Here is a 24,704-nt window from a genome sequence, read left to right on the forward strand (position 1 = left end):
ACAACAACATATTTGGTGATGTCTGCTCTTCTGCCCTGGAGTCTGTAGTTTCTCCAGCAGAATTGAAGACATATAGAAAATACTGATCTAATTTTACTGTGATCTTCTCTGCCACTAAATTGGCAGTATCTTTGAAATACAAGTTATAACAAAAGCGTTTTAAACAACAGTCACACAAAATTAAACTCATCCATAAACCACAAAACCAAGTTGAAGTTAATCATGCTGTTATACCAAAGAAGCAACATAATTAACAATGAATCCTGATTCTAATGCACAGTAATGTAGAGTTATTTCCTCTTCAAAAGAAAACACAGGTGATGTAAAGTTTATGTGAAAGAAAAAAAAAGTCTGTAAGATGTCCAAAGAAGAGTGTGCTATCACGCCTTAAAAATTACTCAGTTGTAAATTATTGAGAATTACTTCAGGTAATTGACAGCTCCTTAAGATTCCTTGAAGTTTGAGCTGCTGATAAAGCAGATTCTGTGACGTGGCATCTCAGTTACCAAAACCTAAACTTGGAAAGAAACATTTCAAACTACTATTTCAAAACTACTATTTTTACTAGTGTTTCCACTGTAAAATCCTTCTAGCAAGAATGGCTGCAGATAACAGGAGATAAGCAGTGGGTTAATTAGGAGTTTGGAGAATGATTATTTCTTAAAAGCCACATTATTTCTTACCTAATACAATAACTTAATTAATCCTGATAATCAGAACTGCTGGTCAATCACAAGCCATAAGCCAGTTTTAAAGTATGTTACTACAGCCTTCAGGCTCTTGAAGGATCCTGTACATACCCAAATCTCATGGTTACATTACACCCATCCATGTCACTATTCCCATTTTTCTAGCTGCAACATCAGGAAGGCATGCAACATGCATGCAGGCTATTTTATCCTGTCAAGAAATAGGGTAAGTTATTCCCTAGGGAAAAACATACTGCCACACACTGATTAATTCTAGCACCTAAACTAGCTCAGCTCATTCAGAGTGTGAACAAGCTCCTCTGCTCTACAGCCTGCACAGTAAACCCTCCCTTCCATGCGAGGAACCTGCATCCACAATTTACCAGGACTTTTATGAGTTACCATACAACTGAAGAACTGTGTAAATATTCAAAAATAACAATTTCTTTCTGTTCCCACGGAGAAGGAGATGAAGGGAAAGGACTAGGCAATGCCACTGTAATTTCTGCCTTAATGTGCAGTTCATGAAGAGGGAGCAATCATGCAAGATATGATGCATACACACTCCCTGCTGGCCCTACACAGAGAACTGTCTCCTACCACACCATCCCCTAGACCTCCAAGTGGCTGGTAGGAATCCTGAACTTCACAGTCTGGGTGTTCACAGAAACTGCCAGCAGTCATTGAAGGTAACTGCTCCATACCCAGCCCATTAGGATGTATTTCCCATCTTTTTCATGCATATTTAGAATGGAAATTGGAGCTAATCAATGCACTGTAGCAGTTACAATAAATTACTATTTCACTTGGGTCCCATAATCTTTTTCACCTTCTGCTGATTCTCAAATATACTAATCTCACCTGATTTTGAATGTTTTAACTGCTGTTCTACAACAGAAAATCTTAGTTTGATTAAATAATTTACTTACATGGCTTCGTGACACATGCCATTGATTCACATACCAATAATTTTAACTGAAAAAAGAGAAGCCAAATCAGACTTCAGGAGGCCCACATCACTTGCTCTTATGAAAAAGCTAGAGAAGCCTTATATGTAACTCAGCTTGGCTCCACAGAGGATTTGAGCATATTTTCCCTCTACCAAAATCCAGGTGAGAAAAGGTTATTAATGGTGGCTTCAAAATTCATGAAAGAGCTCTGGAATAAAAAGCCGTTGTTATTATTATTACTGTAACAAAGCTGTAAAATATTATCGATATTATTATCAATAAAGATTATCCTGACTGACTTCTCTTGAACATTACAAACTCATAGAGGCAAAGTATAGAGTGTCTAATTTTATGTTAGAACTCAAAAAGTCCCAGAGAATCACTAGTATTCTGGCAGTGAAATCATGAATGCTATTTTTTACTAGAACTCAAAGGAGAAGAAAAAAGCCCAGTTTTTTTCTTTAGTCTCTTTGGGGAGATATATTTTCAAGAAAAATATAGTGTCTGTAACAGACAAAGACAAAGAAACATAATTGCTTTACGTTCCACAAGAAAAAATAGAGCCCAAGAGAGCAAGTTTTCCCTCCCTTCTGGGATGACAGCAAATGAGTAGGAGAATTGCCTAATTGATTTAAGCCTAAGCATAAAGCAACAGTAATGAAGGTAATGAATTCAAGTATAAGAAAAGTTCAATCTATAGGCATTGCAGAAGACAGTTACAAAGGCTGCACGGAAAATATTAAAGAAAAAAAAAAAAACCCCACACTTACAACTTCTCCCAAACTCTTATTTCAGCAGTGGACAAAATGGCAGAAAACTATTTTTAGTCTGAAAAATGCTATTTACAATTTGATGTATGAATACAGAATCATTTCTGTTGTAACAGGACCCACACATCCAGCTTCACTTCCTTTATTTGTGGTTCACGTTTCGTTTCCCCTGATGTACTGCAATGACTTCAGTAAGTTACCCAGGTATGGTATCTTGTTTCCAGTATGTAACAGGCCCATTTCAGCTCACTGTATGATAAAGTACAAGCTCCCAGTGCTGAGTGCCAACAGCCATTTCATTTAGAATAGCTAAAAATAACATATCAAATGAAAATTTGTTTATTAAACATACTAGCACATCCCGCTAGAATTTCTTTACAAAAACTATTTTTAGTAGCCTTCAGAAAAGTATGTCTTCATCAATCACTAATGCAACAATCTGAACTACCACAAATAAGAGTTCACTATGATATGCTGTTTTACTAGCTGTAAAAACTTTAATCTCAGGTTTTCTGAGATTCTGAAATTTACCAGTAGGTCTTGCAAACACTCACTTTTTACATGAAAGCCTGAGTCTCCCCAAATACATGATATTTTATTGAAAAATAAACCAAAAAATTACAAGTCTATAATTTACTAATCCCATTCCAGAAAGGAGGATAAAATTCATGATTTACAATATAACACTACGGTACTGGTATTAAGACTTACTAGCACAGGTTGTTGGAGCAAATTTGTAGCATCCTGTTTTCTGGGTGGGGTTTTTTGTTTCTTTGTTTAGTTTGTTTGGTTTTGTATAATATAATTCAAAGATAAATACGGTTCTTTTAACTTTCTTTACTTTAGCCCTGATTTGCCACACAAAAATCTGAGGCTTTACTACTGATTAGGGCTGTTAGCTTTTCCTGCCCCTGGGATTTGGAGAACTGTGTGAACAGGATACTTCATTCTTTACAAAGAGGAAGCTGCCATGATCATTTAATGTTAGACCTGCTTGGACTACAAAGGCCACGTCCCCTGGGCAGAGCTATCTCACCTCCTTAGAATACAAGAACTATGGTCACAGAATAAATACTGAGATCCAAAAATGAAAGTAACAGATTCCATTGGCTGCTGATGAACCTGTGCATTTTCAAATGCTCAGAGAAAGCTTTCAAAAAATACCAAATACATATATAAAAAATGCTACTTAAGCCAACTAATGAAAATACATAACTGGTAAGTTATTTGTAAGAATAAATTTTCTATTAAACAATAAGTTATTTAATATATAGGGATATAAAAATAAGCTTAATTTAACTTCAGGATTTACACTGCTTGGAAAACCCATACTCCTAGTACCAACATATTAAATGCATATACAGACAGCTAAAAGAACTTTAAAATGCACATTATTTTTCCATTTTAGGCAAGTTAGAATGAAAAGCAATAGGTTATAGTTATTTAAATTACACTTACTGGCTCTTCTAGGCAATGAACTAACTCTAAGTCTTTTAAATGAACAGCAATTTAGCAGCAACAATCTATATATTAAACCTTTCAGAAATACTTTTAACAAAAACATAGCAGCAATTCAAAGGTATTGAACTTCTGGGATGCTACATCCAGCACTACCAGCAATAATCACTCTCAAGGCACGTATCAACAATTTTTGAGAAGAGAGTTAAAAGGAAACATCGGTCACCCTCTGTCCATACAGGTAGATTAGGCAGCTTTTCATACTTTTAGCAGAAGAAAGGGTTTGCATTCTTCCAAATATGCACATTTATAAAATTGTGATTAGAGTTATACCAGTGGGATCTCAAATAAAACCAGCAAGGCCAGAAGCAATTTTTGTTTAAAATATGTATAAAATCTAAATCAAATAGTAATTAATACCTCAGGAAAATTGCTTTGCAGAGTTCATATAATTCCAGTAACTAAGATGGCTACCTCTGAATTTCTAGATTTGTGTTCATAACCAAGACAACTGTCAGTCTAGATTAGAGCCATCACATATCCTGTGATTATCCTGTATTTATTCCATCTGTCTAAGTTAACAACTATATTTCATTCAAGTAATAAGGCCATGATAGAAAAAGATTATTTTTGTCCTATTTGGAATTATTCTTCTATGAGAGAGAATTGCACTCTGCAGGTGTAACTAATGGGCATTCAAGCAAACTATTATTTTTATTATTATTATTTTGCCTTTCAAGAAAGGTTCCTCCTTTCAGTAATTTAATGTTTGATAACTGAGCCTTTTCTTCAAATCACATAGGCCTCCAGAAGTCCCTGTTTATTATGACTAAACCTAAACACTGGCTGGAGCTGTCAGGTAGTACTGTAAAATACTATTTAAGTTACACATTGAGTAGTCACATCAAATATTAAGCACTGACATCTATTTGAAGACACAGTTACAAACACAGAAAATAAAGAAAGACAATCCATTTTCTGAAATAATTAAAATCTGTGTAATTTAACCAAAGAAGTTACTCTCCACTCATGTACTGAAATTATTTTGTATCATTCTGACAGGAGAAAATCTGTTATCATTACACAGACATTTTAGAAGTAAGAAAAATCAACCCAAAAACTAAACTCTTGTTCAATCTATTTCTTATTTTTACTTTAAATTCCAGAGCAGCTAAGAAGAGTTTATCTCCTCTAACAATGTGCCAGTGCTCACAAAATATGTAAAATTCAAAATCTTCTTTCCATTCATTTTTAATAGCACACAATAGAATATAAAATGAGTTGTAGGAAACGACAGCCTCAGAAACATCTGGAGAAAACAAAATACCAGGAAATTATCTATATAACAGGGAGTTTAATACTTTGGATAAAAATTATGGCAATGATCCATATATCTACTATGCATTTTGTTGAACTCACAGACCTCTGTATTTTAATTCTTTGAAGTACATAATACTTAGTACTTCTCATCATCCTTCTATTTTTGTTTAAAATTCCAAGAGCTAGTATGAATACCTTGCTAAAAACTGAAGAGAAGATATATGGGAATTTAAATACTCTGGGATTTGGTATTCTGCAGATGCCAGGCTTATGGAGGGGCTAGAAAGGAGCAAAGTGATGAGGAGAAGATGAGGAAGCAGAGTTTATCACCTTAATTTTCATTGGTACACACCATACAAAGCATAGTAATGCAGGTCTTTTTCTGCCTTTTCTATGCAACTGCATAACAGGAGACTTAAAAACCAGTGCACTCATGCCCCCCATTCCCTTCACTGCAAAAGTGTTAATCTTAGGAAGAAAGGCAGCATGGGAAGAAAAAACTCTCAACATGCAAGTTCTGGGGCCATCCTGAAGTCTATTCCAAAGTTTAAAACAAGCAGAATAGCAGACAAACGCAAAACGACACAGAGTCCTACAAAGCAAGTAAGGAAGAAGCAGCCAAGAAAGAAATACATACAGCTTTGAGGATGACAAATCATTAGGGGCTCAACTACTGCCTCCTGCATAGATTCTTCCAAATGGGAGGAATGAATAGTGAGAACAGAGGCTGAAAAGCTGTAATAAACCCCTCAATGTTGACCGTGCAGTCTATGAATACAGACAACCATAGCAGTAATAATCAGTAGTAAGGAAGGCACAAGTTGGTTCTTGTAACAGGGAAGCTGATATTGAGGGGTTTTGGCTGGAGGGGTTTCAGTCTTAATTACTGAGACAGTCACACTAATCAAGTCACAGTTTAATAGCACCCTCCCCCAACACTCACCTTCCCCAGTGGTCTGTTTCCTTCCCATCATGTTCTCGTTGGATTTAATTTAAACTTTACTTTGGTTCTCCTTGCCTCAAAACAGCTTCAACAGCCTTTATTCTGTATTTTTTTAAAAAAGCTTCTCCTCAACTCCAATTTGAACAAGGTACCTTCCTCCCAGCAGTAAGTTTGTGCATTTTACCTACAATATTCATGGTAAAAATTACTGTTTCTTCCTCCCAAAGGTCCAGCATACCACAGAAAACTTACTGAATTTATTTCATCAGTTCCCTAATTCTTGTGTGTCCTTGAGTGATTCTACTGTTGCTGAACAGTGTTTCATATCAAGGCAGTCTTCAGGATCCAGAAACAGGCCAACATCCTGCACTCTTCAAAGGAAAGCTGAATTTAACCAGCCCTCTGTGGCACAGGTCAACTGTTTCATTATCTTATGTCTGCTAATCACCATTTTATGATTTAACACTCCAGAATAACTGGAAGACTAACACATCACAATGGGTTTCTTGGGTTGCTTCATTTTTTAAATCAGACAAGAATTTCAAAAAGGTTTGACCTTTCAAAAAGGTTATCCTTGATAAAGGTAATCCCAGAATAACTTTTCTTATGAGTCAGTTCATCATACGAGAATATATATATGGGTATGGAGGAAGGGAAAGGTTTATGTGTATCCCCTCTGAATTATGTCCATAACTGTTTGCAGATAAGCACATTTTCTGCAAATCAATGTATGTAGTTTTCATTAATATTTAGTAGCTTCTGAATACATATCAAAAACAGGAAGAAAAGGAAGAAGAAACAAGAACCTGTTACCTGTTACCACAAGTATTTTGTCCAGCATTCAAGTTTTGTATCACCCTTGTAATACAAAAATAGTAACAGCTCTCTTGCATGGTACTTCTGACACCACAGATCTAACATGCAAATGCAGAAGATCAAGATCCACTAATTTTTCAGGTTACTTGCAAACAAACTTTGCCATGCTTTCCCCAGGTCTCTAAAGGTTTTGCACTGTTGTCCATAATGAAGGTCCCAGTGGATTTAACAGAGTTTACAGTGTAACTCTAAAAGCAAAACTTCTACAGTTCATGAATGTTTCAGATTTACTTTTTCTTTCAAATCTCTTTTGGACACTGGAGATTACCAAAGAGACAGCAGATGAGGGACCCTATTTTTGTGATAAAAAGGCTTTTTCAAACTTTAATGCCTCTATTAAACAGACCCCATACTCTATTTTCAGACCCCACACTGCTTTCACAAGCAGGAACAGTTGGGTATACTAGTTGGATGCCAAATGCATATTTCAGTGTCACAAGCACACTCCTGGCAGAGCAGACTCCATCTCTGCTAGACAGGTGATGAAGGAAGGCTTTGGAGGACACCATCCATTATCACTCCTTGCAACCTGATGGATGACCAGCACTACTACAGAGGAAAGCACGTGTTTCCTCTATCTACGCTACCTTTTTCCTACTGCATCAAGGGCTGCTTAGGGTTTTAGGGTTTTTAATAAAATATTCAAATTTGCTTATATCTCCTTAAGTTTTTTTTTTGGAATCGTTACCAGCATGGTCTGTTGTGCTTATTGACCTGAAGAGTTTCTGATTTAAGGGTTTTGAGTAATGTCATAACATAAAACTTCACAACTTTCAGTTAAGTCTTTTCACCAGAATTCTATTATTTTGGGTAACACTTCCACACCATTTAGGAGTGATGGGGCTGGTACACGATGATAGATGTGACGTTTATTCTTCCACCTACCCCTATCAGAATTACTTTAGTATTAATAACAAAATTCACTGACATTTCTTTATGGTTACCAACATTTGGCTTTTTTGTGCCGTGTGTTCCAGTCTGGGTGGATTGGGAGGCGTAGCCTGTAGAGCAGTTTTGCTGGCCAGGTTTCCTCAATGTTTCTCCAGGAGAGAATATAAGGCTTATTTCTGGCTCCACTGTTACGGTGGCACCATCTCATAAGAATCATGGAAGGCTATAGATTCAGAGTAGCTGCTGCACCACCAGGCATTTGACTTTTTCCAGCTGTGCCTTTCACTGCTCATTTTACAAGGGAAGAGTACACAGCACCTGCTGTACCATTTAGTGCTGCTGAAGGTAACCTATAGCAGAAAACTTGGTGTCCAAGGGGGAAAGCCACCTTTAATGGACATTCCCACCACACTCCAAACACATTCAGCTGCATACAGCTTATTAATTACATCACTAGACTCAAAGGTTTCTGCCACCTCCAAAACCTCACCAAAGTCAAAACACTTCACAGATAGATCAATTTCAAGATGACATTTTGCTTCTTGCTTATGTTCACTGGGATTTATCATTAACAGTCCACAATTAATTAATTTCTCCTAGTCTCTGGTATCACTAAATATTAAAGATACAGTAAGAGAAATCTTAGCATCAGAGAAGCATTAGTAAAATCTATATTCAGACAAGAATAAAAAATGTAAAAAAGTGTATTATATGCATCAGATAATTCACATGTAAGGCAGATAATGGAAAAGGTTTCACCAAAGATCACAGCTCCTTAGATGCTGGCTAACACAAACACAATACATATCACAAGCCTCCTACACTCTCTTCTTCATAGCCATTCTTCTGCCATATGGTAAGATTACTGTGCAATTACTGAAAAAACCCTAAAACTAATTAATGACAATTAATAGAAAATACAGAATATATACTGTAAAAAAAGCACTAAATATATACATGAGTGGCGAAGGGGACACAAATTAACATTCCAAAATCTGGAAATAATATTAAATAATCACCAGAATTTACAAAATAATAAAGATTTAACTTTCACCTATGCAGTAATGTAATGTATAGTGTATCTTTCTATAGGACATTAATTGTTCTTCTAAGAGTAAAATCATCATCTACTAAAAACATATCAGGATGCACATGCTTCAGGATGCATGCAATCTTGGCAAAATCTTTTGCTGACTGATGTCATTAAAGCTCTTCTCAAGGCAATGGACTCTAGACAATTTGCAGTGCACAAGGCAGTTTGATCAGTCTTAGAAGACGGAGATATTCATGAGCAGGTGGAAAAATGGTCTTGTGCACGCCTGTGGTACACAAATGCACCTACTCATCAAACAGCAAATACTTTAATATTCAAAAGAACATCTTTAGGCCTATCTCATTGTACAGTTTACCTTAATAGTTCTACCTGTTTGTGTTACCAAGATATAAGACACACGTATGATATAACAGTTAAATTACTGCTTCATTATCAAAATGGCCAAAACATTTTTTTCCTCAAGTGCTTCAAAACTTGGCAGCGAAAATTATAATTATGGGAAAGTCTCAACAACAAAAAAATCTTATGGAAGTCCAGAACTTCATTCACCTTCTGGGTTACTGTATGCAATTTACATAAACAAGCACATGCACACACAAACACAATTTTGTATATCCTATAAATCTATTTGATTTTCATCATCTGCAAAGAGTAATTTCACTTGTTCTACATTCTTACAAGGATGATTTTGATATCTGTCATTTGGGTATGTTTGTATTCCTGAGGAAAACAATTTGCTTTCCAGAACTCCCTCTGACACAGGACTATATCTCTTCCTTTGAAAAAGTAATAAATAATGCATACAGGTAGTTTTGTATATAGATGAATAAAATCTTTCATAGTCTTCACACCTTCAGCCAAAGATTACTGAGGATACAGAAAAAAAATACACCGAATAAGGTGAAAGACAACTTTCAAGAAAGACAAAAAGAAAAGCCAAATCCAGGAAATAAACGATTTACCTAAGGTAGAAGAGAGATTGGCCATTAAAGTGATACTGTTCTTAGTTTCTTGGCTGCAAATGAAGTAGTACACATCCTGCATGCATAAACCAAGGTATGAAAGATTTCACCCTCTCCCCTTTTATCAAAACACATCCATTAGTCTCTTTCTACTGGTAAATCTGATGATGCTGCTTACTACAGCTGTCAGACATATCCTGAGATCCTATTGTTATCTGCTCACCTGGAACAAATTTCTACTTTTAGTTCCCTATTTCTGCAATACAATTTACGTGTCTGAGAATTGTATTTTAAAGTAACTATTTACATTTCAACTGTGTTTTAGAATAAAGCCAGGAAAAATAAATTACTGCAGTGAAGTGATGACCTGTCTTTTTCATCAGCTATAGCTTTCCACTCTTTGAGGAACCTCTCTCAAGAAAGGCTACTCACACTGAGTCAGAGCATATGTCTGAAAAATGCAATTGCAATACCAAAAGATTGTATTTGATATTAAAATGGAATTTCATTATATTTGAGTATGATTTGACAGCATTTTCCTGTAAATAATACTGTAGTTCACTCTAAGAATAAGCAGCACATAGAAGCAACTGAATGAACCCACTGCAAATAATGAGGAGCAGCAGATGAGGATGGGAGAATGAAGAGATGGAGACAGGCTTAAGAAGCTAAGGAAAACCAAGCCAATTCATTGCAAGCCAATACACTGCACCAAAAGCAGGTTACTTCCTAAAAGGAATTCTGTGCCCCCTCTCCTATAATTCAGATTTGTGTTTCCTATGCCAATTTACTGGACACTAACAGGCTTTTAAGAAGACTGTCTCAGCTGCTTTCATTTGACCATTAATGGTTCAGTGTTGCACCTGTTAATTTCCTTCCAACAGGGGGAGCACAGGAATGACATTTTTGCTCAACCATTCAATGGGAGAGAAAGAGTCATCCCATACTGGTAATAACCTGTGTTGTTCACAGATGTGAAAAAGAAAATGCAAGCAGATTAGACAGATTTTTTAATTGTAGAAATTCAGATTTATTTTTAAGGTATGTTTACATTAAGAACATAAGCTGGTGGAGATGTGAATTCATGAACATACAATCTACCAATGACCTTATTAACAGACACTCATTACAATGACAAAAACAAACTTTTATGATAGTATGTGGTTTTCTCAAGTCCTTTCATTTGAATTTAACCTGAAACGGTATCACTGAAAATACCCACAATTTGCTGTCAGATTATCTGACAAGCTTGTGATCATAGCTCATGAACTAGGGAGTATGGCTGCCTAGTGGAATGAGGAAAAATGTTCTGCACTATGCAGTAGGTAAACAGCTTTCTGTCTTCCCTTTCCCAAAAGAGTAAATACTGATCACAGCATCATGAAACGAATTTCATGCCTCAGTGGTCTAATCTGGGCAGCTAACATATGAATTGTGATTCCCTCAAGGCCCTTTCAATTGCAAAAAGTTCTACAATACTCCATAAATTAAGAGACTTCATGTTCCATAGGGAATAAGACTGGGAAAGAATTGAAAAGAGGAAAAAGAAAAAGTGAGGGAAGTAAAGTATGATTTATGGATTTCACTTAGGATTGCTTCAAGGCCTGGGCATTATTGGACTTAGAACATGTAAGCTGTTTCCAACAAGTACTTAGGAAAGATATGGAGACTAAAATAACGAACCAACTCTCAACTATTTATTTGTTTTAAAGAACATATAGCCCTCACAGTCCAGCAGACTGTAAAAAATAAAGAATTTGTTCGTCAGATAAATGTGTACCTCTAAACTTGAACTCTGTTGCATAGAAGGAGAGAAGTACTAAATAAACGAGGCAGAAGTACAGTAGTGAAATCCTGCCACTACTGGAAACTGCAGAAATGTCACTGGATTCAGTGGGTTTGTGATTTCATCCCGGCAATTCACCTGCACTTCAGACTAACAATGTGAATCTGAAAAAAAATGACAGGTACTGGAAATCATTTGGGAGCAAATTATCTCACAGTGTTCTGAAATTGTCAAATCCAAACAGATTAGGTCTCCTGGCAGAAATGCTGAAAAGCCCCTGATAATATCACTCAACTGTATTTATTTATTTATTTGCTATTATGTACCCTTAAGGTTTTTTAGGTGTAATGAAACAGACCACCAGAAGGATAGTCGAAAAGGCTAGTCTTAGTGGTGAACAAACTAAGCATATAATGGAAATTGCATGATTTGTTTGCAGCACCACTAAAGCCTGAACCCCTCTTACCTGAATGCTAGTATAAATGTTCCCAGGGAATGGTGTTAATTTTATTCTGGCTGTAGTGTATATAAGAATGCCTTTTATTAAGATGTTTTGTAGTTGAATATTTGGTTTAGTGCTACTGGGAATGCAAGGATCATCATTGTCCATTTAACCAGACACATGATGTAGAAGATGCCACGTTTCCCTGTTTTCTGACAGCTGTTACTGATAGCTGCACTGCACTCATAGTCCTGCAGCAGTGTCATGAGATGTCATACACAGGCATATACAAAATTCCTCAACATCAAATCCCAAAACCAGAGAGTCAGGTGATGAATGGATGCCTGCAAGGGCTGGCGATCTGTTACCCAGTAATGACCTAGTGTGCTAAAATACAGCTGATCCTGTATGGAACTGTTCTCTCATAGCCTGGCTTTGCAGCATCTCACACATGGAGCTGTTTGATCAGTCTTACTGTAAGTTGCAGCAGACATCTGTGGAAACCGGCAAACAAGTGCAAAAATAAATCCAAGCTATCCAGGAGATCCTGTCAACTTCTAAAACATTCTTATGCAAAGGCACACCTGGAATTTGCAGAACCTTAGGCTAATTACCAGGGGGACCTATAGTTGTACAGGCAGAATAAATAAACAGTGGTCCTGTAGGAAGATAGAATTCCTTTAAAAGTCTGTCTGTCACTACTTTTTTATCGTTCATATAGAAAAATAAAATCTCATAATCATGTATAAACAAGGAATCAACTCAATTAAGCTCAGATATTTTGGAACTGCTATGCTGTTAATAAAATAGTTTTGTATTTCATAAAGTCTAGAAGGGTATGTAATTTCTACAATAAAGAAATAACATTCTGCTGAAGAATTATGTGTGTCCTAAATTCTGTGAAAAAAATTAAAGGTGAAATGGTACTGTCATTTCAGTTTGGAAAAACTGAATGGAATGAGGATCTCTTGATATTGAATTCTACCTTCAGATTTACAGTAGAGCATTACGTCAAAGTTCAAAGGTTCTAGAAAGGATATAACTGATGAAATAGCAACCCATTATTTTCCCCAACATGCTAAACCCTTTCATGACTAGAAAAGTAATTCTTTCAAAAAAATCTTGGTGGTTTCAGAAAGACACGAGTCTAATTTACCAATTCAACAGTGAATATTGTCTTTAAGGTGCTGGAGCACTAGAAAAATATCAGCCTTGTATCAGCAAGAGGCTGGAAATATCCATGTAAACCCAAATAAAACCAAAGGAGATCTTCATTGCCTTCAATGTATTTGATCAGGCTCTTTCTGAACAGACAGAACAATTCATCATTCATATACAGATAAATATGAGGCTTTGCTTTTCAAGTGATTTTAATTTTTTTTTTGTGCTAGGTTTTTTTGTAACTACTCAGTTGTTTAACCTGACACACTTAAATAATTTACAAAATCCAAATGCAGTGGAAAAGGTTAACTGTAGTAAAAGCCTGGAATTGTTTAAAAGCATAAATAGAGAATTTAATTTCTAAGTCCCACCTGTTACCACTGCCAATTTCACCTATCCCTCTTTCTCCACTTACTGTAGCTTCAACAGACTGAACTTCTCAGATATTGTTTCACTTATTTTGATTGTCCTTACTTCCTTCTAACAGAAAAAAGTCTCAGATCTGGCATGCTGGTTTTTATGGATGGAAATCACTGCAATCTGGACGCTGCTGTATTCCTAATGCTAAGTCCAAACACTCACTATTGCTTGCTGCAGGGAACAACTGTGTACTAACGGCAGCAAGACAGCCATTGAACTTGCACCTCCATTATTAAAAAAGATCAAACAAAAAAGCATGTTTTTGATACAAGGCTACACATATGAGTAAGGGAACACTATCTTTACTGAAAGAAAATTGTTTGGAGACAGACTTTAAATCAAGATCTGACACCCATCTAGAAGCTACATTAGTGATTCAGTAAAAAACAATGGACTCACTGAATATAAGTAAGATTCTTTGGCTTTAAGATACAGAAGGTCAGATTTGACTGTTATACACAGTCTTCTCTACACCTAAACTGTAAGAATGGAATTTTAGCTGAAAATACTAAACAGAGACAGAGGTAAGCCAAGAAAATCATTATGCATAATACTGTAGTTAGCCAGCATAGACATTATAAGAAAGTAATCTGTTCTTCCTTGGGGATTTAACCTTTACTCATGATTGTCAGATGTAAGGAAAACAGTACCTTTATTTTCAGTAAGTCATTCCACTGAAACAAGGCAAGAAAATCTCCCAGTAGCACTTTATACAAAAGAATACCTACCATGGAGCAGTTCAAAGGCATTATAAAATCAAATATTGATGAAATTGAGAGCTCATAATTTTTCATGTTTTACATTTCTTTCAGACTCTCTCTCCTCTCTCCAGATACCAATATATTAGGAAAAAAAGAAATTACCTGTAACCAGAGTCTGTCACCTGAGTCTGTTCCACCATAGGCAGTGCACTGAAAAGTAGCAAACTGTCCTGCATTGACTTCCACACTCTGAAGACGCAAGAAATGGGGAGTTTTTGCTGTTGGAAAAGATACAAGCATTAAAATTATGCAAGACCAAAGTACTGGCTATAAAAAAAATATACCAAGGAAATTAAATAGTTCTGCTTTAAAAGGCTCAACTCACTTACTACACATTAGATTCTAGGTTGGTTTACTTCCATGCCTTGGAAAGAGCAGAATAGAAAGGTGCTGTGTAATTGTTCCTGCTTTGTAAACTATCTTAGCTCAGCATCCCTCTTGAAATAACAATCTATTTAAAAAGATCATATTGGAAATGAAAAATGTTTTGAAGACAAACCTATTAGGTGCTTGCACTACCAACCAGACAAGCCAGTAAGAAAAGAAATGATGTTATCAGAGGAACAGGTTTTTCTTCTTAACTAAGTACACTGTCTATAGAAGAGATCCTTTAGAAATGCAGCCCACCAAACAGGTACAATAGTAACAACCCTCCTCATCAACTCCAGCTGTGCTCTTTAAACACACTACCTTTCATCAGCACTGCAGAAAAAACCCAAAACAGAACACGTATTCTCCATATCAATGCTTATTTTTCATTTAGAAAGATAAAATAATCTCAGTAAAAACTAAAGCAACATACCTACAAGCAAGCTGAAACTAATATTCAAACCAGAATTATATCTGCTGAAGTAAAAAAGTGTGTGTATTTTTGTTTTACTAAAAAGAGTCAAACATGAAATATAGAAAAATATAGATATTTTATACAGAAACCTATCATTTAAAGCATAGTATTCCCCAACCTACTCAAACCCTATTGCAGCCAAGCAGATTTCTTGCACTGTCTATACTAATAGATAAACCAGGCTTTGAATATTGCTTTTCAACATGAAAATCTTAGTACTAGCAGTAGACTGGCAAACTAAACATCTATTTTCTAGCAGAGCATTGCAATCATTTAAAGTGTGGATGATATTTTCTTAAAAACCCTTATTACTGGGAGAAATTGCATTTTTAAGAAATTTATAAATGGCTAGCTTCACTAAAAAGTTGCTAAATGTCCAGTGCAAGACAGCATAAGAAGGAGGAGATGGAAAAAAATAGCTCCAATTAGTATCTAAATATGGGATAAAATATTTTTGCAACTATCCTTACAGCAATTTATTACACATACAGCCTTTTTTGTCTTAAAACATTTCCCAATTAGGGCAGACAGAGTTTAGGCCAAAATTTTCCACTTCTTTGCCTATAAAACTATTAATGTCAGAATATCCAGTAAAATTCTTCAGTATGTTCCCCATTTCTCACCTGTAATTTTTTTTTTTTAAACCTGTTTTTACCCCCTTTAATTTTACTGTTTCCTTGGTCTTCTTAAACTCTAAAAAACTAGCTTTTCTGAATTACCAAGTGCAGCCTAAGTGGAGAAGAGCACCGGGCTTTAAAAAGAAACACACATACACACAAAAACATCTATCACAACCCATTCCTTTAATTTCTATGTGCCTACAATCTGTCTTCTGCTTGGTCTTTGTACTACCCAGGCAACTGCCTATCAAATATTTCTCCCATTTCTGTTTTGCTTAAAGAGTTAATAATTCCAGAACCATTTTTCTGGGAATGTACAGAAAGAATATCATCATGAGCTTTACAAAGTTTTAGACACAGAGTAGTTTTACTTCAATTTTCACACTTTTTCAATTTTCTTTAGACAATTTAACTGGTTTGATGTCTTAATTTCTAACATTTTAATTACTTCATCAAAGAACTTTTCATTAAAGCTTTTGCATTTCAGTACTGTTATGTTAGAATTCTACATGCTATGGGCTATAACTTAGTCTCCACACTAACAAGAATTATTTGCAGGTTTTGGGAATTGACTGGTACATACACAAACATCAAACCTCTCAAGATCTGTATAAAAAAATTAGTAAGCTGCTGAAATGCTGCTTCAGACTTATCCTGCCTGAACCAAAGATATAAATTCAAAATGCAGAAGCACCTATACTTTCTAACAACATGAGAGCCTGCAGCATTTATTAGAAATAAGTGACTCAGAAATAACAGCTGCTGATTCTGCATAACTGTCTCTCCATTTGAAGAAATATGTGTGTCTTCCTGCCATTAACTCTAAAACCATTTTTATGAGGTGCTTTGATACTAACTGATAGAGCACTTTTTATTTGGAATCACAGCTCTTTCTTAAAAGCCACAACAAATGCATGCAAGTACAATATGGTATAAGAGGAACAATTAACACAGAAGTTGGTGTCTTCTTCCCCTCTCAGTCATTTGGTCTACTATTCTATGTATGATCTTAATACATCTTATTTAACAAACAGCATACATGTGAAGTAATGTTTTATATAAGTAGTCTATTTAATTATATCTAGATTACCACATTAAAGCTTTATTTTTCAAGGTCTGACTTGACAATTCAGGATAATTAAGTATTACATATCCTTAACAATGAGATAAAGAAATATATCTGAAACATAAAGAAGCAAAACAGTGCAGAAACTGAGCCATGAACCTTGGGAACTACCCTGAGTAACCTTGTTTAGCAAAGCTTCACTCCTCAGCCAGCTGAGTTTTCTTCCTTCTAAGCCTTGGAAAAAATAATTTTATACAGTCAGCTGTTGTGTTGTTTATCTAATGTCTTAGCTTGTGGCTGCACTGAATTTTTGATGCAGACAGAAACCTCATCAACAAATCTTAGAATCACAGAATCATGATGATTTGGTGATTTTTTTTCTAAAGGAGTTGCCATATCGCCCAGTTTGGGTTTGGGACTCATTCTAAGTGCTGTACACAAGATGGACATAGCAGAGATGTCTTTAAAGACAATAAGGTGCAATGATGCCATGTTTAGCAACACTTCATATATATATTCAGACTGTACCTTTGGCAGTGACATTGTTTCCTGACATTTTCCTTGTCTTTTGCTCCACATTTTTCAAAGCATAGTAGCACATTTATTTTAGAGGATCTGGCTTTACAACACAAGATAGGTACTTACTACATGGATGTCCTAGAACTTTCACTTCATCAATAGCCACATATCCAGAGTGACCTGAAGTAACCACTTCGAAAACAACCTGAGAAGCAGGAAGAGAATTTCAGTTAGCATCTTTGGACAACAGGGAATATAAAAATAGTTTGTCATGGAAAAGTACATCAACTCTTTCAATATGTTATGTAAAAGTACATAAACTCTTTCATATGTTATATGTGTTATGGCAAACAAAACACCATCATAAAACCCTCAAAATGTGCTGTTCTTATCATTAAAATTAACCAGACCTTAAATTACATTTTTTCATGTTTACATCATTTTTGGAGATTTGCAAGCAGGATCATCTAGAGCTCACAGCAGAAATAAAAAATCTCCCCAGCTGGTCATTTTTTAGATAACTACTTTGGCAGACCAAAGTAGTTGGCAGACCAAAGTAGTTAACTAATAAACGCCTTAAGTATTAAGAGCAATATTTTATTTTCATCTCCTTGTCTTGCAGAATGAACAGCTTTTATTTTAAAAATTACAATTTTGTAGTATACAGAGATTTGCAGGGTATCAGACTCAAACATACCTATTTTCAGGAATTTATTTTGTGTGGTTTTAATCTTCCACCGATTGCAGTGAATTAAGCAAAGCAGATCCATTTGCCACGGTTTGTTTAATGGCTATAAATAGGTCACAAAATAAATGGACCATTCTCATCGTTTGAACTGAGTACACTCTAAAGTAAACCTCTCCTAAGTTTGTCAGCCTTAGTTTGAACATCCCAATAATGTTTATATGGAATAGGAGAAAATATGCCAGTAATGTTAGCAGGTACATTTCCACACCAATGCTCAAGAAGTTCATGCTAAAATCCAGGTTGTGATTTATTTTTTTTTAGTACTTTACTTTTCTCAGGAAGTTAACTGTAATTGGTTTTTGTAACTCATCTCTGGAACCACCCTGAGGAAGCTGAAGTTTAGAAACCATTTTTCGCACATATGCTGTTCTTAACCTTGGAATAGATGCACACACTATAGACCATATCCCTTACTGAATGATACAAAATAAAATATGTTATGAGGATAACATACAGCTCCATAATATATCACAATTTCCTGATGTTGAATAAACACTCTCAGAACACCAATTCTAATTTTAAACAAACCTTGCAGTGAGAAAACCTTTCATGCCCTTCTGCCTCTGCCTTCTCCCTTGTTTTTCATTGCTCTACCTATGGACACCGACCTGCTGTTCTCTCCCAGATTTCTTCTTCGTAACCTCTGTCCATTTCTCCCTCCCAGTCTCACTGGAATAAAATTGCTGTAAACATGGCCTTAAATCCACATGGCTGAAAAGGAAAATAATACTTGATTCATTCTAATTGTGCCTCTCATCTACACAAAATTTCAACCTAAAGCACCGGTGTTGCCACTACATGAATCATGCAGCAAGAAAAAACCACAAGATGTCAATGAGCAAAGTCCAAATGCCACCAAAGAAATTTTTCAGAAACAAGTTCTGCAAGAAAAGGGTTGCTGAGTTGGCTTTCTAAATGCCAGATGGCACCCTACTGACTCTTAAAGTTGGTATTATTGATCCACAGCAACAGGCTGAACAGGGTATGGATTTGGGTCCCAGCATTTAATAGAACATCCAGAGCAACACCATTCAAAATTTCAAAGGATCACTTTCCTAAAAAGAAGAAAAACTCCTGATGGAATTGCTCCTTGGGAAGAAGTTCTTAAAGAAGAGAAAGAGCAAAGACTCAAAGAATAACCTGCATTCAGAGACCTGAAATAACTTTTCTAACCATGATTATTACCCTCATCTTAAAAGCCTTGAAAGGGAAATAGAGAGGTGTTGTGCACTAAGTAACCTGAAGTTTTAACAGCAGTGCAAGACCCAAGAATGCAGCTCCTGTTTTCATTCACTGAACTTTGTAAGAAGAGAAAGCATTTATCTCTATTAAGAAATATGACAAATTGCATGTTCTTCATTTGTGTTACAATCTCTGAAAAAAAAGTAATTATGCTGAGGCCCTTGAAAAAAGGCAGAGACTGCTCCATCTCCTGAAGAGCTACCGAGCCTATTCAAAAGACCACAGGGTATGAGAACCCAGAAACCTGCAGTTGAGGCAGGGACATTACAGCACAGTAGGGGAGTACAGGGAGTAGACAACCAGGTCTCAGAAACGATGGAAATGTTTCCCAGGGAAATGTGCTGCAACAAAGTAAGTCCCTGAGACAACTGAATCTAGGTGTGCATGCAAAGACCTGCCTCTAAAATCACAGAGGGCTGGGGACAGTTACTTATTTGTTTCTTGTATTCCCCGGTGGCTTTGAGCTTTCTCTGTTAAGAAGAAAAATACATTAACAACTAACTTTCTGGGTTTTACTGAAATATAATCTTAAAAAAAAAAAAATCAACCCTTTCTTTCTTATGGAACACTTAGCATAAGAGCAGCTGCACAAAGCCATCTGAAAGGCCTACCTGATCCATGACTGCATCACTGCAGAGTAAAGTATTTTTTTTTCTTCAGGTTCTCAGCTTTCAGACATGCTAAATTCTGAAAATATCCTGAGGAACTGGCACATACACACCTGTGGAGCAGCCAGCCAAACCAGTCAGAAGTTTTCTGCTAGTAATGTTACTGCCAGACAATAGGGACTTAACTATTTTTTTAAATGCTGCATAGGAATGTCTTTTCTAAAGAACCACCTGACTTACAGCAAGACCAATAACCTGAGCTTTAGAAATGAAAACATTTGCAATACCTCAGTAGATCACAAAATAATTTCTATAATTCATAACAGGAGCTTAGCTCCAGGTTCTCTGAGAGGCTTTAAGTACCTCAGTATTGTAATCTACTCACAGCCATAAAAGCTTGTGGATTCCTATTCCTTCAGTTCATACACAGAAACTAGAACCTTGAAACAACTGAATCAGAACTGTCAATGATAACAGCAGAGAAAAACTCAACAACTGATCAAAAATACCCTGCTGTATCTCTAAACAAAATACCAAAAATGTCATTCCACAAAAAAGCCAGGCAGCGTATCAAGAAAATGCCAGTTGGACATACAACTGAATTACAATTATTGACATAAAGAGAGTAAGTTCCAAAGAATTATAAATTGAAATACTGTCAGTTTAGTTGTGCTTCCATTAGAAGCAATAGTCAAATTGGTATCAACTTTAATGACTGTAACTTTTAGTCTCTTCTGACATGGAATATGCCATTTTTAGTAAATAGAAAGAGGCAGTAAAGCCAGTAGTGACATACCATTGTCAAAGAGAAATACTGATTCATATATAGAAGGAAAAAATATGCACAAATACAGACTGGTCAGAATGGAATGACAGCAGACCTGAGGAGAAGGACCTGAGGGTGTTGCTGGATGAGAAGGTCAAAACGACCCAGCCACATGCACTTGTAGCCCAGAAGGCCACCTGCATCCTGGGCTGGATCAAAACAGGTATGGCCAAAAGGTCAAGGCAAGTGATTTTTCCCTCTCTACTCCATTTCAGTGAGACCCCACCTGAGGTACTGCATCCAGCTCTGGGGCCCCCAAGAAGGGCACAAACCCTGTTGAAGGAAGTTCAGAGAAGGGCCACGAAGATGGTTAGAGGGGTGGAGCACCTCCTCTATGAAGAGGCTTAGACAGTTGAGGTCATTTAGCCTGAAGAAGAAAAGGCTCCAGGGATCACAGGATCACAGAATGGTTTGGATTGGAAGGGACCTTAAAGGCCATCTTTGTCATGGGCAGGGACACCTTTCACTAGACCAGACTGTTCAGAGCTCCATCCAACTTTGTCACATTATGGGATACCACATTACAGGTGTACTATAACCACATATACATACTGGAGATCTTTCCAGGGCCTTTCAGTACCTAAAAGGGACTTAAAGGAGAGCTGGAAAGGGACTTTTCACAAGGGCACATAGTGATATGACAAGGGGCAATGGCTTTGAACTGAAAGAGAACAGATTTAGATTAGATATTAGTAAGAAAACCTTTACTGGGAGGGTAGTGAAACAATGGCACAGGTTCCCAGAGAAGCTGAGCCCCACCCCTGGACATGTTCAAAGATAGGATGGAGGGGCTTTGAGAAATCTGGTTTTACAGAAGGTGTCCCAGCCACAGCAGGAGTTTGCAGCTAGATGATCTTTAAGGTCCCTTCCAACATAAATCATTCTATGATTGTATGAACGTGACAGTTTATTCCAAGCGTAGTAATATAATCCCTCTTCTGTTTACAGGCTGTAAAATACCATCCATTGCTGTATACAAATTCAGTATTTTGTTTTATTTGAATTGATGAATGAAGATTACGGACTCAAATATCTGATAACTAAGCATTTTCCCCTTTTAAATTAAAAAAGTAATTTGATCCTATGCATTACAGGTTTTGGAAAGTCCTGGTAAGAGTGCTACACACTGTGACAGAGAGACCTGAGAAACACTTCTGGTAGCCTTGAAAACCTTACAATAGGGATGTCAAGACTCTTCACAAATCTGGATCAGTTTTCCTAGTAAATTCATTAGAAATGAAACCTAGAAACTTATTTCACGTCCAATTTTCTCCATAATTTTCCATTTCAAAAGTAGTTTCGCCTGCAAGCACTAGCTTTTTTACTGCCACCTCCAAACTTTGCTTTTTCTCATGGCTGATGCAACACCTGCAGGCAATACAAAAGACTCCAGTCAAAACAGAGAAAACAGTCCAGCAACGTCAGACTGGGTGGCCCTTGGATTTTTTGCCTATTATTCCGCCACCTTATCAGTCCGGAAACAACTGGTTAAAACACAGAATTCATTTGCTCAGGAAAAACTGCTGAACGCTGCCCTGAGAGCTGTTTTACACCATTCTCCCTGCAGCAGGCTTGCCAAACAGGAACCAGGGAAGCAGCTTAGCACTGCACTGTCCCTGATCCTCCCTGCTTCACTGAAGAGCAAAATTAGCTTCTCATTCCTGCCACTTCCCCTTGCTACATACGAACAAAGAAAGGGGGTCTGCTCACCAACATAAATGCTTACTGCTGAAAATGTGCGACTCAAGATAACTCGTTTGTTCCAAATAACAATAGAAATAAACAGGTTTTGTTGCCACACAACCTCACTCTGTAAATTCCTGCCTTTGTTGCTGCAAAATTACAACACTTTCAGTCAAAAGGTGGATTGTACCTAATATAAACACTGTCCTTCACACAACTTAAAAATAGCACTTTGTAAAAACAAAAAAGGAGTACTAAGAAAGCTGCTTAAGCTCAGGCTGCAATCCTACCCCCCTGCATCCCCAGTCAGCAGGCAGTGCTGCATCGCACACTGCACTCTCCTCTCTGCCTGCTTTGTTTTACTGCACAGAGCACCTTTCTCTGACTGTACTGTACAAGGCACTGGGAACAGGTTCTCTCCAGAAAATTGGCTTGTACCCTGTGCGTTGAATTCTTCCCCCCTTTCTGACTCATCCTAGGTCTACCTGCCTTTCACAACAGCAGCAACTGCTTTCTCATCAAAGCTGTGTGAAGGGAGGTTCCTGACCTGGTCCTTCCCAGGCCCCGCAGAGGTCCATCACAGCTTACTGACGTGGGCTGCCTAAATTGTGTTCAGGCCTCCTTGGCTGGGAATTCTCTTCATGCCATTTCCCTCCCCACCTCTCACTGCTACATGACTACCACGTGGCACTCACACCTGCACTCAAGCACATGGAACAACATTTTGGTGGCTGCTGCCAATCCAAAACCACAAAGAAACAAGCAAGCCAGCCTGAAAACTGAACTCCTGACTGTTGCCCTGTTCTTTTAGAAGTTTTAAAGTTCTTTTAAAAGTTTTCTATACCTTCTGATGTTTACATATTTCTACTAGAATTTCTCACACACTGTCATGTAAATGATTGTTTTGCATTCTTTTTTGTGGGAGAAGAGAATTGATGGACTGTTGGTTTGACCAGTGTGTTTGGAGAGGTAGCAATTTCATCCTCCAATCCACTGTGACTTTTAGAATTCTATCTATTGCAAAGTCAGAAATAAAGTTAACTTCCTTTTACTCTTTTGGTCTTAGAGGTGTGCGTGAATTATTTCATGTTGTAGGGCAACAGCTGACATTAAGGCTTTTTAAGTCTTATTATTCTCTTTCTGTTTTTAAACTAGTTGCTATCTTGTATTTCTCTACTGAAGGCCCAAATGCTTTTCTGGTTTAGGAACAAGGGACAGGAGCAAATAACAGAGCCTTGTGTCTATGACAAAAAATGCATGGCTCCATACTTGTGACCATTTTTAGACTGCTGGGGGTTTTTAAATTTAGGTATGTGGTTTGCCCTGGCGCATCTTTCTCAAAATAGTTATTCCCAAAGCACATAAGTCAATGAAGAAGAGCTATTTAAGATGCCTGACATGGGTTGTTTTTCAAAATGCAATATGCATTTCAAAGTTTCTCTGGAGTTCAAAGCACAGTTCAGGAACTGTATGTGTGCAACTGAATGCAACACACACAACACACGAGAATGTGAGCCTGACTTTTCCTGCACAAGAAGCTTAATGCTCTGGCCTAGATGAAGATTTAAGTACATTGCATGAGCCAAACTCCAAGCAAGACATGTACAAAGCAGGTTATGAAACAAATGTATGCTTAAGTCCAGATTTTAGAAGTTAGGTTTGATCTGCTGCTTCTTATTCCCTAAACTCCTAATTTACAGGGGAACGTGTCAGAGTGGCGAAGGGTAAATCTCATCTCTGTGAAGTGATACCATGTAACTCCTTTGTGTCTTTACTAAAAAGGATCAGGAATTACTGCCAGGCTCTTACCCCATTTTTTCACTCCAGCTTCGTAAGATTTTACATTTAAAGATGATGCAGTGGCACAGACAGTTGTGTTACTATACTGGAAGCTATTTTTAATCCTTTCAATTACATTTCTGGATTTTATATCTGCAGCATTTGTTGTTTTATTTAATCAAGATTTGTTTCAGTTCACTGCTGCCATGACTGATTTCCAGCAAAGTACAAAGCAAATAATTCAAAATATAAAAACTGATAGGGGGACGTTGTGTGACTTGCAGTG

The 24,704-nt window shown here is 36.8% G+C and overlaps 1 protein-coding gene across 6 annotated transcripts in view; it reads right to left on the reverse strand.

The window, feature by feature from the left end:
- The window catches only part of PTPRM (protein tyrosine phosphatase receptor type M), a 445,383-nt gene that overhangs the window by 280,339 nt on the left and 140,340 nt on the right, over positions 1-24,704 (reverse strand). For all 6 annotated transcript variants that reach the window (XM_053979855.1, XM_053979842.1, XM_053979831.1 and 3 more), the window contains exons 4-5: positions 17,659-17,737; positions 14,586-14,701 (exon numbers count right to left, since the gene is read on the reverse strand). In XM_053979855.1, coding sequence (XP_053835830.1) covers positions 14,586-14,701; positions 17,659-17,737 — 195 coding nt within the window. The remainder of the gene's footprint in view (positions 1-14,585; positions 14,702-17,658; positions 17,738-24,704) is intronic.

Source organism: Vidua macroura, chromosome 1 (assembly GCF_024509145.1).
Source record: "Vidua macroura isolate BioBank_ID:100142 chromosome 1, ASM2450914v1, whole genome shotgun sequence".
Classification (NCBI taxonomy): Eukaryota; Metazoa; Chordata; class Aves; order Passeriformes; family Viduidae; genus Vidua; species Vidua macroura.